Source organism: Periplaneta americana, chromosome 12 (assembly GCF_040183065.1).
Source record: "Periplaneta americana isolate PAMFEO1 chromosome 12, P.americana_PAMFEO1_priV1, whole genome shotgun sequence".
NCBI classification, from domain to species: domain Eukaryota; kingdom Metazoa; phylum Arthropoda; class Insecta; order Blattodea; family Blattidae; genus Periplaneta; species Periplaneta americana.
Window position 1 is genome coordinate 157,285,363 of NC_091128.1, and position 15,331 is coordinate 157,300,693.

Here is a 15,331-nt window from a genome sequence, read left to right on the forward strand (position 1 = left end):
AAATGAACCCCTAGGCCTCGAATGCTCTAATGCCGTCGGGGTCGAAGAAAGTAAGAGTTCAGTCAGAGGACTGGAGAGGAAAGGGCAAAGAGGGAATTAGGTATTGGATAGAGGAAAATTATACCAAATTCAGTCATTAACTCATCAAGCTGACCAGTGCTAATGGATGAGTAGCCCCTCCCTTTAGTTCAGCTCGTAAAATTATGCTTACTAACAGCTGCACCACGGGAAGGTAGGGATGGGACATTGGGTATTTGTCCAGGTTGGTTCCTTAAAGCCTTCAATGGGAAGGATTAATGGCTCTCCTTCCTGTATCCGACAGATACCCTTTTGCAGCCATTTTAAAAATGTAATTATCTAGAAATATCAAAACATGTAATATTACAACCTATGTAATGGAGAATTTTGAAATATATACTGAAAAAAAAAGTACACCAGCCCCCCCCCCCCCCAGTCTGAGGCATTCATGCAACTACAACTAATTTTTTTAACCCATTTTTAAGATTATACCAAATCATGGCACAGATTTCTTCTATGAATATCCACTACACCATACACAAACTGATCACTCTGTGTTTGCATTTCAGAGATGAATGACTCAGCAATCTTCTACAGAGTGATTTATATAGAACTGACACATTTCTTTCTTTAATTATTCCGTTGGAAATTCATTCAATGACCCAATTTTAGCACCAAATTAAGCAGAATGTTCTGGAGTTTCGATTCCTTGTCACTAGATGCGCAGATGTTTATGTTTTATTCCTATTGTTGGCAGCCTAAAGCCATATAGGGTTACGGTTGTTCATCAGCTACAGGAACCAGATAAGGATAAAAGATTGAAGGATAAAAGATTGAATTATTGTCGTTGGTTTCAGACGTTCATTGTGCAAAATCCTGCCATATTGTCCATGGTTCAGAGATGAAGCATGGTTCCATTTATCTGGTTATGTGAACTCACAGAACTCACGCCATTGGGCCATCGAAAATCCACATGTCATCCATGAAGCACCTATGCACCCGGTTAAAATCGGAGTTTGGTGCGCAATATCCGCACAGAGAATAGTGGGGCCAATTTTTTTTCAACCAGACTGTGAACACTGCAGAGTACCGACTGATTTTCATGGAGTTTGTTGAGCAACTGGACGATGTAGAGCTGAGTCAAGGATATTTTCAGCAAGATGGTGCTACATGCCATACATCAAATGAATCCATGGAACTAATTGCAAGTTTCTTTGACGACCGAATAATTTCCAGGAACCTGTGGCCACCGAGATCTCCGGATTTGACAACGCCGGACTTCTTTGTATGGGGTTACTTAAAAGACAGGGTTTACGCCACACATCCCCAGACATTGGACGATCTGAAGGACATCACACAGGAGATTCAAGCTATTGACAACAGAGTCCTCCAACGAGTGGCCAGTAACATGGAACGACGTGTTGAGTTGTGCCTTATGCAGGATGGAGTTCATTTTCAACATTTGCTATAGAGGTAAATAATCTCCCAAAATTCCTCTACATTTTAGTTATAATAAGTTGTTGCTAGCACAATTCGTTTTGAAACAATTAATGAAAGAAATGTGTCAGTTCTATATAAATCACTCTGTATTTATGATTAGGAAACCCGTGAATGATACTATTCAGTAGCACATTGGTTTACTGCCAAACTGGTGTGTCTCAAAACTTTTCTACTAACCTCACAGCTCTAACAAAAGGCAAGAATAAGGGAAGATACTAACTGGTAATCTCTAGAGTAAGTGAACCCAACGAATGGCAAATGGTTCCCTGCAAAGGCTTTAGGAGTTGAGAAGTTCTCTTCAGGACTCTCGTCTTTATCTACATCGTCGAAGTTACTTGTATCATCGTCCCCTGAGAGTTCTGGCACAACGGGAGGAACACCTGTCAAACAAACAAAACAAGTTAGCAAATTGTACAAGCACAAGCATTTTAACAAACAACACAAGTAAATGCATACTACTATCACCACGCTGCTGCAGGTAACATACATACGTGCGCTTTTGAGAATTTTATTATCATCTGCAGTTTATTTCCTTGCACTATTATCCAAAAGACATCATTTAATAAGCAGATGAATTTTCATTCTCCTGATTATACACAAAGCATCCTCTATAATCCCAAAATTAAGATACAGTAAAACTTCAGTTATACGTTTTTATGGGGACATGAAGAGAAAAAACTTAAGACTATGGATCTGTGAAATTTCTAACTTTTATATTTTTGCACCTATTAATCTGAAACTTTTGCCACATATTTCTTACAATGTAAACATGCAATACACAAACTTTCACTTTGATATTCTGTCCGCCGAGTTAACTCTGCCTCCAGACTAGCCGGTCTGGGTTAGATTCCCAGCAGGGTCAGAAATGGTCTCGGTTCGATTGCCAGCAGGGTCAGAAATTTTCATGTAAAATTTATACCTCAGGATTAGGAGAGATGGCAGTGTACAACTTCTAATCACTAGATTGTGCACCAATATGCCTGGGTTAAATCCCAAATCTCTCTGCAGTACATATGAAGAGAAGGCATGTGTCACTGTTGATAGTGATTTGTCAGTCGGTCGGGGACGTTAAGTCTAGCACCCCCTTGGTGCTATTCGACAGGAGTAAACTAGTGCCAGCATCGGGTTTCCCCTTCTCCCTTCCACATCTTTATCAACATCACTCATTCCATACACTACACTTACATGTACACTTACACACAAACTCACCCCAGTATACGATATAACTCTCAACAGATACACATCATGTACAGTATGGTCTGCTGAAGTGGTGTGCAACTATAAAAATGGGTCACAGTGAAGTGGGTAGGCACTGGATACATAAATATAATATATAAATTAAGCTTCCCTTATGAAAAAGTTGCCAGATTTGACAAAGCGTATTACATATAATTTGGAAACACACCTAAAAGGTAAAATGATTTACATTGAAACGGTTGGGGAATCGAATATACAAAACGTCAGAAAAATTTACACCTAAGTAGCGTTTGTGCTCATTTACAGTTAAGAAAGGGATAGTAGTATCATCAGATGTTAGAATAATTTGAATGCCATACACTGCGAGAAAAATAATAGTACGGATTTATTGGCATTGATATCTGAACCAATCAATAGCCATCGGTTAAGATAACTTGAAATTTCCATTATCATTCGCATACAAATGATTTCTCAATATCTGACCCGATCCTTTGAGGGCACTAATGGCTATTTCCTTCACAATGCTGTGTGTTAGCTCCAGGTTTTTACATTTGTTGGCAAAGAAGGCGGGTATGGTACCTCGTGCTCCCACCATCAGACCTATTACATCAATGTGGTACAGTCTATATTTATCTTTATAGAACGGGATTGTTGGTTCATAGATGTGTTTCTTTTCACTGTCCACCTCATGCAGTTGATCTGCATGTGTCTCAAATCTGATCGTGGGATCGAGAATGTATGCCGAGTTGTTCTTAATGGCAATGATATCAATTCGCCGAACACTTCCTTGTGTGGCTAGTCCCTGCACCTCTTGATGGACTGTAAACCCTACTTCCTTCAGTGCCTCGGCCACCATGGTGACAGATGTTGCGAAGCGCCTCACTATAGGAGCAGAAGCCAAGGACATGGGGAAGAGTTTCAATCTCGCTGAGACAGCGCCTACAGCGGGTACCATTCCGACTTCTAGCTGGTACAGCTTGGATCCATTTATTTATATGTAGGAAGTTATTGTTGGTTATACAACCTTTCATAATATATACTCAACTAATCTTCTTTTATCTAATCGACTTTGTTTATATTTTTTTATGCACATGCAAAATAATAAGCGGCAGACATATCATATTCTGCTAAATCTTTTTTCAAATAATCGTGAAAATTATGAAAATCGAGTTTAATGATTTAATTATATTTAGGTATGATTATTATTATTAATGTTATTATTAGTACATAATTATTTCATTGGAGTGTTGGGAAGGTAAAAGAATTGTTATGTATTGTATTGTATTGTATTGTATTAATTATGTTTTGCTCCTTAGCAATCGAGTAGCTTGGCTGCTAGCAGAAGCTTTCGTTTCAAGTTCTAATAAGATCACCTTCTACCAAGTTAGGTTAGATCAGGTTAGGTTTTAACATGTATTCTACTTACAATCTCTGAGATTGTCAAACGTCCACTGATCATTTTGGAAGAAAGAATGTGACTTGATCTCTTCTACACCATTTCTACCCAGTCTTCTAGTTCTGCAAAATAAAGGCCTACAATTAGTTTCACCAACAAATTACTTTCACTTAACTCGCACATTCAGTTTGAAAACATCAGACGAATTTCAGGTTCACAAACAGCTGGATTTGGACTTCCACTCAGCTACGGTGGGTTGGAATAATTATATTACATTTTATTTGGACACATGCTATGTCACTCCGAAGTTTCACACCTAATTTTGCGTTCAATTGTTCTAAAAACAGCAACAAGTTCGAAGGAGGGAGGGAGAGAGAGAGAGAGAAAAGAAGAGTTGCTTAAAACTGAAAAGAATCACACTGTATATTCGAGACACCTATCATGTGACAACAACTTGCATAAAATAATCACGAGATACTTTGAATAAGACCAGGAACAGGATCGTATCAATCCTCTATGTATAAGCCTCACACACGCAAAGGCTTATCAGAGACTCCTCTGTACACACTTGCTTCCAGGAGGTATGTCTGAATTGGATGATTGTCCATACACGCTCAGACTTACCTCCTACATTATTGTCATGTGAAGTCAATTATTTCCCGTGGAAAAATGCGACCACTCTAGAAATATTATTGCTTCATGGTTCTGCATTCATTTGTTCTCCAGTCCTAAATAGCATTTTTATAGTTTTGCTGTTATAACTTATAATGAATGACATGCAAATAGGCGTGTTTTAGCATTTTATTGCGATATTCACTGTTTTTATTTTTTCATAAGCATGGAAATTATTTATATATTGCTTTAAATTCTCATAGACATGCATGAGAATAGTTTCTCAAATCTTAATTGTCATAGCTTAATTTGGAAAGTGCTACAGCTGGGAAAATTCAAACAGATGCAGAATGCTGGCGACTTACTTCTGGGCCGAAATTTTTAATACTTTTCGCCCATACACGAGGAGATTTGGATTTAGATTCGTACAGACTTACCTCCAGACAACTGTGTGCGTGTATTGGGGCCCTTATCAGGAAGAAGGCCATGGAAATGACGAAAAGAAGGTTCAGTGGAAGATGAAAGAAAGTGTGATGAGAGAGAAAAACAGAAAATAGGTATGAAGAAAAAGGAAAGAGAAGAATTAAGAGGAACAATAGGGAAAGGAGCTGAAAAAGATGGTGATCATGATAATGAAGATTAGGAAGAGAAAAGAAAGAGATCAAGGAAACAATGGAGAAGAAAAATGAGAAAGTAAAAAATATGAATACAAAGAAAAAAAGAAGAGAGAAAATGAGGAATAGGACAGAGTGCCCAGGAAAGATAACGATGAATCAGGAAGAGAATGACATAATGGAAGGGAATGAATTGAGTAGAAAGAAAAATACGAAAATGAATGAGAAAAAGAGAAGGGGAAGGAATTGGGACTAAGCAGAGCCTCACCTGTCTGTCAGGAAGCCGCAGATCAGACTTTTGGCATTATGACTGATCTCTATGTCAGTAGGGAAGTGCAAGGAATTCCGATGGTCCATGATCTTGCTGTAAGTGCCAACCAAGCTGTCTGCGTAGAACGGCGTATCACCCACCAGCATCTCGTACAGGAACACCCCAACACTCCACCAATCACATTCACGCCCGTACACTCCCTCCCCACCTTGTGACTGCAGCACCTCTGGTGAGATGTAGTCGGGAGTGCCCACGGCAGTGTCTGACCGCACCAGCCCATCCTGCGCAACACAGACCAGGGTTAAAATCCTACCAAGCCCAAGCACAATCAGTGTACTGCTGTTTTGAGCTGGTTCACCATTTAAGTCGACAGTTTGCTCTAATATGACGCACTGAATGACATTACGAAAGTTCAAATGGAAAGAAATTTGTAATATTAGGTTTATATTTCTTCTTGACACTATATGCCCCACAACCATTCCTCATCTAACCAAAATATTTGTGATTAATCAGTAGGGACCCAGGGATTTCGTAAATAGATTTGAGCGCGAATTTTTCTTAAGGCAGAAAAGTTGCTCTTTGTTGTTGTTTTCTAATGCCAGGCGTTTGACAATAAAGTCATTTGACCTCTTGCACTCCAATATTTTTCAAAAATATTATCATGACCAGCCACTGAAGCACAGATTTTGAGGTGTTCCAAATCCATTTCTTGGTTTGAGTTGCACAATGGGCAGTTAGGGGACTGATATATTCCAATTCTATGCAGGTGTTTAGCCAAACAGTCATGGCCTGTTGCCAATCTAAATGCAGCTACAGACGATCGGGAATTGCTCTTTTGATGTCTCATAGTAAGTAAGTACTGTAAATATATTTTATATTCGCGAAATTTTCTTTCTGCGAAATGTTGTACAATATTTCGCACAAAATATAATTTTCTAACATTTCATTATAACTCATATAATAGCATTATGAAGTCAGTCGCCATAATGGACTAAAGTTTACAATATATCTGTATAGGCCAAAATAGTTGTTAATTTTAAGATTAGGTTGAAATCATTAAGTTAGGGCTTGGGTGGTTGTGTTAGATGCGTAATTTCTAATGTGATGACACTAAGATAAGCAGTAATTTTTGTAAGCAAATAGATATATTGTCTGTTGTGCCGATATAGCGTAAATTTGCTGTATTTATTTAACTTTAAGATTTTTTTTTTATTTACTGCTATGGCAAAAATATGTTTTCAACCCAGTATGAGCAACATCTTCCGTGAATTTATTCACCACTTACTACAGTCCCTAAAGATCAGATCACTTTAAGGCTGGTATTACGATCAACATTCGTTTGTGTTACGTTATATTGCTTTCGTCCATATGTTGAACTTCTACTGAACGTTCAGAAGTTGTGTATTATGACCGATGTCTGTGACAACTATTCGACCAGAAGGAGTACTGAAAAACACACGCCAGTCAGTCAGCTGTTTATGATAAACTTGTGGTAACTTTGTTTGAGACAACATAAATAAAATACCAATATTACAAAAATATGTTAAGACAGAATAATATAGAATGATGATGATAAAACAATAATAATAATAATAATAATAATAATAATAATAATAATAATAATAATAAAACCGTATACTACTAAATAGCTGGACTAGTGCGAATTATGGATATATTACTTATGTAGTAAAATCTCCTTTATTTGGGTTAAAATAAAATAACGTATCTGAAGTTATATAAATAAATTATCAAAATGATGATAAAAAAATTAATTAACCTCACGCTCGAACCTGGGTCCAATTACACCACACCCTTTCACTTTAACAATACACTAAAGAGAATTACGTAGTATAATTGTTGATTTAAGTGTTATGAATGCTTTCATGTTTGTTACTTATTATGTCTAATTTGAATAAAAAATGTGTTTTATGCCATTTTGAGGAAATATATTCATGTGACTTGACGCATTCAATCAAAGATCGTTCCTTGTATTACATAATTTTTAATGACTATTATTTTATTTAATATTTCAGTACCAATATGGCGGCATCTACAACGAAAGAAGAGGTGAAAATTCGTGACTGCATTACATTCAACTTATGTTTCTTTGTTTTTATGGAAGCTAGATCTTGGTAATGTCAAATCAGCGCTGTTATGCATTCGTTCATTTTAACATTAACCGTAATCAAATACAAGAGTTTGTATTTATCAAACTTCAATGAACCTCACCATAACGAAACATAATTCAAATGAATGTTGATCGTAATCCCAGTCTAATAATATTCATATACAGCAATAAATATAGAATAACTCTTCTCGGGTTCTCAGCCAGGTGAGTTGGAGATTAGCTTCCAAGCTTTCGACGGCTAGCTCTGCCATCTTCTTCAGGGACGTCCCTGAAGAAGATGGCAGAGCTAGCCGTCGAAAGCTTGGAAGCTAATCTCCAACTCACCTGGCTGAGAACCCGAGAAGAGTTATTCTATATCAAACGCCGGGAAAGCCTCAAGTCATACACAGCAATAAATATACTCACAACATCCATTCTCATACAGGTTCCAAAATCAGCTAATTTAAGGTGACCATGCTTATCTAGAAGCATATTATCTGGCTTTACATCTCTGAAATAAAGCATAAAACTCCAGATTAGCAAGTAACATTATTTGTAAAAAAAAATAATAATAAAAATGGAATTATATCATTGATACCAGAACTTTCCATTCTTTCATAGCTTTGCATATCGTCAGATTAATAATAATAATAATAATAATAATAATAATAATAATAATAATAATAATAATAATAATAATAATAGTAACTACATCCGAATATATATCAAACAGCTACAATTAGCAGATATTTCAAGATTAGTTCTTCTGGAAACAACTGCAGACACTGTGAGCTTTCAGAATATATTAAGAGATATGGATAATCTCTAATAAAAAATAATAAGGATTTGTCGTTAGATACAAAAGCCTACGCTTTAACAATAACGAACATATTTCTTCAACATCCAGATTTCAGCAATCTAACAGTTCTTAAACTTCAGAGTTCCAGGATCGTTTTCATATGAGGTGCATTTTGCCAGACCCTTTAGCACATTAACTTCAAACTTTTGCTTTCTACAAGGTAAGAAAATCTTTTTTTTTGTATATAAGCTATTTAGTTTTCATTTCACAAATTATTTGAAATATCAATTTTGTTTACAAACTCCGCAAAAATTATTTTTACTAACAATAGAGAAGTTATAATTGTAACACGTTTAAGGAAATTAAGATACCGGCATCTTCATTATATTTTTCATGAATAACAAAATTTTAGTTTGAAAACTCACTTCCAGATCCTGACTATTAGCTCTTGGACCCTCAAGGGTATGCGCACCACAGTTTAAGAATTACTGCAGTAATTAATAGTTGGTGTAGCTATAGATTGAACAAATTAAATTTAATATGCTCAAGTACAAAGAAATTATATAAAGCAAGCATACTGTCTATGTGAACTCACCTATGTACAAAACCCATTGAATGGATGGCATCTAATGCCAAAACAACTTCAGCACAGTAAAATTTTGCCCATTTTTCAGGCACATCATAGTTAGACATTAAATTTACAAGATCACCACCTGCAACATAAGACAACATATACAATTACTCAAGTCCTTTGATGTAAACGTACCTAAATAGCCTTTTAACAGTTTTCTCCCTTCATTTCTAGCTCCACTACCCCATGCATATGATCAAAATATAGATGAACTGGGTTGAAATGCTATCCTGTCTGAAATCCAAGTACATGAAAACTTGTACTTCGGCATGGATTACATTTTGTAAAACAACATTTTTCTATCTAGTTCTTGAAAATTTCACCAAGTCGCATCTTAAGTTTTGGTAAACTGAAATTTATTTCTGTTGTTGTTTTCTAATGCCAGGCGTTTGACAATGAAGTCATTTGACCTCTTGCACTCCAATATTTTTCAAAGATATTGTCATGACCAGCCACTGAAGCACAGATTTTGAGGTGTTCCGAATCCATTTCTTGGTTTGACTTGCACAATGATGATGAATGAAAGGGGACGAAGAAAGAATGAATGATGTTTAAAATGGCAGGCAGGGTAAGCATCCCATGCCTCCATTGGTTCCCGACTTGCAATTCACTAACTTTAGATCGAGGTTCCCAGCTAAAAGCCGTTTGCCCTCTCATCTAACAATAGTGTATTTTCCCCTGTAAATGATTATATGAAACATGTACACGCTAACAGTTGAATTGTGAATGAAATGAATGAAGTGAAGTTAGCACCATGCCTCGCAGATGTTAATGAGAGGTGGAGAGTCCAGTGCTCTGGTCAGTTCTGTCCTAGTCACGTTTTTGTAGTGGCGCTAGGGAGACTCGTAACCTGTTACCAACAAAGTGGTGGGCTACTCGTTTCCGTAGAAGCCGTCTGGCTGCCTGGTTGGCTGTGGCAAGTGTCGTGTGTCGTTTCGTGGGGTTGACTTGCACAATGGACAGTTAGGGGACTGATATATTCCAATTCTATGCAGGTGTTTGGCCAAACAATCATGGCCTGTTGCCAATCTAAATGCAGTTACAGACGATTTTCGTGGTAAATCGGGAATTAACTGTGGATTTTGATGCAGAGAGTTCCATTTTTTCCCTTGGGATTGTGTTATCAAATTTTGTTTGTTGAAGTCTAAGTATGTAGATTTAATAAATCTTTTCACAGAGTAATACGTAGATTTAGTAACAGGTCTGTAAGTAGCACTGCTGCCCTTCTTTGCTAAAGCATCCGCATTCTCGTTTCCCAGGATTCCACAATGGGATGGTATCCATTGGAATACAATTCTTTTATTGAGTGATATTAATTGAGAGAGCATTTTAGTTATTTCTGCTGTTTGAGATGAAGGTGTGTGTTAGGGACTATTGATAGAATAGCTGCTTTGGAATCTGACAATATAACTGCATTTTTAAATTTACTGATGTGGCATAGAAGATTCCTGAGACTTTCACTTATTGCAATGATTTCTCCATCAAAGCTTGTTGTTCCATATCCAAGAGATCTATAAAGTGAGAAGAGACAGCACGTAACACCTGCACCGGCACCTTGTTCTCTGGAGATCAAGGATCCGTCGGTGAATAAATGAAGCCAGTTTCATGGAGGGTATCTAATATTAATTGTCTCTAAAGACAATTGTTTCAGTATTTCAGTGTTTACTTCTGATTTCAGTATTTCTTCTGTTAAATTTAGATTATATTCCATATTTAATAGAGTTAAAGGGTTTGGTTTAATTTGTAGGTTTTCTTTTAAATTCGGGATATTGATTTTCTGTTTTAATTCTTGAACAATGGATATGAAACTTTTTTGAGTTTTCAATCTACAGAGAGGACTGTATGAATGCCAATTGTTTCCTGGTAATCTAATAAGTTTTTCATATTGAATCAGTGCTTTTTCCTCTATTGTCATTTTGATGCTGTTAATATTACTGAGGAATCTCATAGAATCTATTGGAGTTGTTTTGATTCCACCAGTAATGAGTCTGAGAGCTTGGTTTTGAACATATTCTATGTCGTTTATGAAAGGTGAAGTAATTAAAATTTCTCCGCAGTATGTCAGCACTGGCTGTATAAACATTTTGTATGTAGTGTTCAAAGTATTCCTAGAGCATCCCCATTTCTTTCCTGCTAGTCTTTTTAGAAGGGAGAATCTTTTACGAGCTTTTTCAGAAATGTATTTCAAATGGTTGCTCCATGTTAACTTACTATCGAAAATAACTCCAAGATATTTGGATTCATAAGTCCTAGGAAGGTGTTGGCCATTTTAATGGATATTGAATTCTCTTTCTTTTTTACCGAGTGAAAATATTTGGTAGTTACTTTTGCTTAAATTGAGTGTCATTAAATTTGATGTATTCCATTCATGTAGTTGATTTAGAGCTTTAAGAGCAGAATTTTGATTTTTGTCTCTATGTCTGTAAGATCCGGAAGTCCACAAAACTATATCATCTGCAAATAGTGCTGTTTTCATGTTTGATTCCTCTAATAGGGAGGGTAAGTCATTTATATAAATGTTGAATAAAGTTGTGCTGAGGACAGCGCCCTGAGGCAGACCTCGATATGTTTGTCTGTAACTAGAAAGTGAGTTATTGAATTTAGTGGCAATGAATTGTTGACTAAGGAATTCTGATATCCATCTGAACATATTGCTGGAGATACCTAATTTCTGGAGTTTTAGTAATAATTTATTTCTCCAAACAGAGTCATATGCTAGCTGAAAGTCAATAAATATTGCCAAGGTATCTTCTTTCTTGTTAAAACTGTCTTTTATTTCTTGGCCGAGGCGTATGACTTGTTCATTGGTAGAGTGTAGTTGTCGAAAGCCGGCTTGTCTTGGTGATAAAAGATTTTGGGATTCTAAATACCAAGTTAATCTGTTGGAGATCATGGACTCCATGGTTTTTGCTATCATGCTTAATAGTGCTATTGGTCGATAACTATTAACATCATGAGCAGGTTTCCCTTTTTTGTGAATTGGTACAATGATTGCTTTTTTCCAAGCTGCAGGAACTGAGGTGTTCCATGATAAATTGAAAATGGATAAAAGTACAGACTTGGCTTTTTTCGCCAGATGTTTAAAAAATTCGGAATGAATGTTATTGGGGCCAGGAGATTTCTTGGTTTTTAAATTTTGTAAAGCTAGAGTTAATTCTTTGGAAGTAAAATTTATTTCTGTATATCCTTGTCAATGCAGCTCACCTGGCATGTAATCCATCACCATATAAAGGTACTTGGTATCCTGAAAGGCGAAGTGCAGCTGGACAATCCACTGAGAGTTGGCATGCGCCATGATGTCGCGCTCTTCCCAGAAAAATGCTGAATCAGATCGCTTGATCTGGAACAAAAGAAGTTTAAATCAATGATCTGCACTGAGAACATTTCAACTTTATTAAAACCCAATAACATAAATCGTATATGATGGACCAAATTCTCAAATACCATTACTAGGGCCGGGATTTTCATGATTTTGCATCTTTTTTTCCTCTGGATAGAAATGTTGCTTAATTTAATATGACACGTTTCATACAAAACTGAGTGAATTAAAACCCATTTGTGAGTGCATTATTTTGCATTTTTTTGGAAAATTTGATAACAAGCTGCGTTATTTATGCATTTTTGGACCTTTTCGGAGACTAATTATTTGTTTGTATTTGAAATAAAATGCAATTTTGTGATCGGAGTAACATTTTGTACCAATCTTATAAGAACTCTCATCTCTAAGGTTAAAACATAAACATGACTTGTGGAAATACAAGTATGTGTGCATTTCATTTCCAAAGCTACAACAACATTTGAGAGACAAAATAAGAGGCAATCCTTTAAGAGCAATCCTTTGATTACAATATATAAACTGGTTAGATAAACTCACCATTTCAAACTTGCTAAGTAATTTCATTGCATACACCCTCTGAGTGGATTTATGTCTAACCTGCAACAGAAACAACACAGTAAGAACATCTGTATGACATTACTTATGGTTCACCCTTATATACTTATATATTACCGGTTGTTCTGTATGGTTGTGAAACTTGGACTCTCACTTTGAGAGAGGAACAGAGATTAAGGTGTTTGAGAATAAGGTGCTTAGGAAGATATTTGGAGCTAATAGGGATGAAGTTACAGGAGAATGGAGGAAGTTACACAACGCAGAACTGCACGCATTGTATTCTTCACCTGACATAATAAGGAACATTAAATCCAGATGTTTGAGATGGGCAGGGCATATAGCACGTATGGGCGAAACCAGAGATGCATTGAGTGTTAGTTGGGAGGTCGGAGGAAAAAAAGACCTTTGGGGAGGGCGAGACATAGATGGAAGGATAATATTAAAATGTATTTGAGGAAGGTGGGATATGACTGTAGAGACTGAATTAATCTTGCTCAGGATAGGGACCGATGGCGGGCTTATGTGAGGGCGGCAATGAACCTCCGGGTTCCTTAAAAGCCATTTGTAAGTAAGTAAATAAGTAAGTGATGTAATCTTAGTACGTTGTAGGGAAAGGTTGAAAGAAGCCAACATAACTAATGCTGAACCTTTGCTAGCACTTTAAAAAATCTCACAGCATAATATCTGTGTATTATTAATAATAACAATCAAAGTTTTATTTCATATACCGTCTATGCTTATCCTTTTAACAAAATTATTGGTTTTTCAAATACTTTGTTACATATATTTTTGAATTGAATGTTTTCGGCTCTATTGAGCCATCATCAGAACCATTTTTTGCCCATATGCATGATAAAGTTACATATATAATGCAACACAAATAAACCCAAATAATATCAAATAACATGATTCGATGTAAAACATTAAATATATGGCGATATTACATTATTATATAAAACTGGCTATATGAGCCATATTCAGGTGTTAAAATATTGGTTTGAAGGGGGGGGGGGCAGAGGAGACGTAGCTCACTCCTTTGAAGTCAGAACTCTTAACTGGTTCGGTTTTGACCCAGAAGAGTTCCACTCAAGTGCTATTTTATTTCGTGAGAACGAGTTCTCAACTGGAAGTTTAATCTCCCAAGTCATATACACGCATTCGCGCACCACTGTGAGACAAGCTCGCTTGTTTAGGTCTGAAGCACTGGACTCCCTTAATAAATCAGCTTATCGGTCTCATCATGCCTTTTAAATCTGTGTATTAGTTAAAGCACTCGAAAGAAATGCCAAGAAAATGGGTTATCTGTTAATGAAAAGAAAACTAAATACATAACATCTGACAGTAGTTATTTTAATAGAACTGATGTAAAAATAGGAGAATATACCTTTGAATTAGTACACCAGTTCACTTACTTGGGGTCCAAAGTCCAAATGAACAATGATGTTACGCAAGAAATCAAACAACGGGTCAAGATGGCCAATAGATGTTATTTTGGTCTGATTCAACGTATGAAGAGTAACATATTATCAAGATCTGTGAAGGTCTCGTTATATAAGACCCTCATAAGACCAGTACTACTGTATGCCTGTGAAACGTGGACTATGAACAAAAATAATGAACAAATTCTCCAGTGTTTTGAAAGAAAAATATTGCGCAGAGTTTATGGCCCAGTGTGTGACAGGGGTGTGTGGAGGAAAAGGTATAACCAAGAATTGTATTCTCTTTATGAAGATGTGGAAGTCTCTAAATACATAATGTTAACCAGGCTAAGATGGGCAGGACACCTGATGAGGAAGGAAGAGGCAGAGATCCCAAAGAGAGTAATGCTAACACAGCCGGATGGGACAAGAAGGAAAGGAAGGCAGAGATCGAGATGGATTGATGGAGTGGATGGTGATGCCAGAGCTTTTGGGGTGAGAAATTGGAGGATGGTAGCTTTGGATCGCGATGGCTGGAGACGAGTCCTTGAGGGAGCCAAGACTCAGCAATGAGTTGTAGAGCTACTGATGATGATGATGATGATTAGTTAAAGCAAAGCTTCTTACCAACTGTACTTCGCCAAAAGCACCTCTTCCAATAACTTTAATGAGTGAGAAGTCATCCATTTTCATACGAAGCTTACAAATGGACGCAGCTACATGATCGTCTGAAAGATGCAAACAAAAATAGCAACAAACTTAAGCAAGTAATCAATATTACATCAACATAATTTTGTCTACAAAGAAATCTGGTGACATGTTGAAAGCCACTTAAATAAAATGTAAGAAAAATGTGTTACTCATCTAAAAGAAACT

General features: G+C 36.6%; 1 protein-coding gene across 6 annotated transcripts in view; it reads right to left on the reverse strand.

The window, feature by feature from the left end:
- Rok (Rho kinase) overlaps positions 1 to 15,331 on the reverse strand; it is a 110,382-nt gene that overhangs the window by 85,779 nt on the left and 9,272 nt on the right. For all 6 annotated transcript variants that reach the window (XM_069842347.1, XM_069842345.1, XM_069842346.1 and 3 more), the window contains 8 exons: positions 15,083 to 15,183; positions 13,020 to 13,079; positions 12,350 to 12,485; positions 9,110 to 9,227; positions 8,142 to 8,226; positions 5,606 to 5,889; positions 4,142 to 4,233; positions 1,739 to 1,898 (listed from right to left, as the gene is read on the reverse strand). In XM_069842347.1, coding sequence (XP_069698448.1) covers positions 1,739 to 1,898; positions 4,142 to 4,233; positions 5,606 to 5,889; positions 8,142 to 8,226; positions 9,110 to 9,227; positions 12,350 to 12,485; positions 13,020 to 13,079; positions 15,083 to 15,183 — 1,036 coding nt within the window. The remainder of the gene's footprint in view (positions 1 to 1,738; positions 1,899 to 4,141; positions 4,234 to 5,605; positions 5,890 to 8,141; positions 8,227 to 9,109; positions 9,228 to 12,349; positions 12,486 to 13,019; positions 13,080 to 15,082; positions 15,184 to 15,331) is intronic.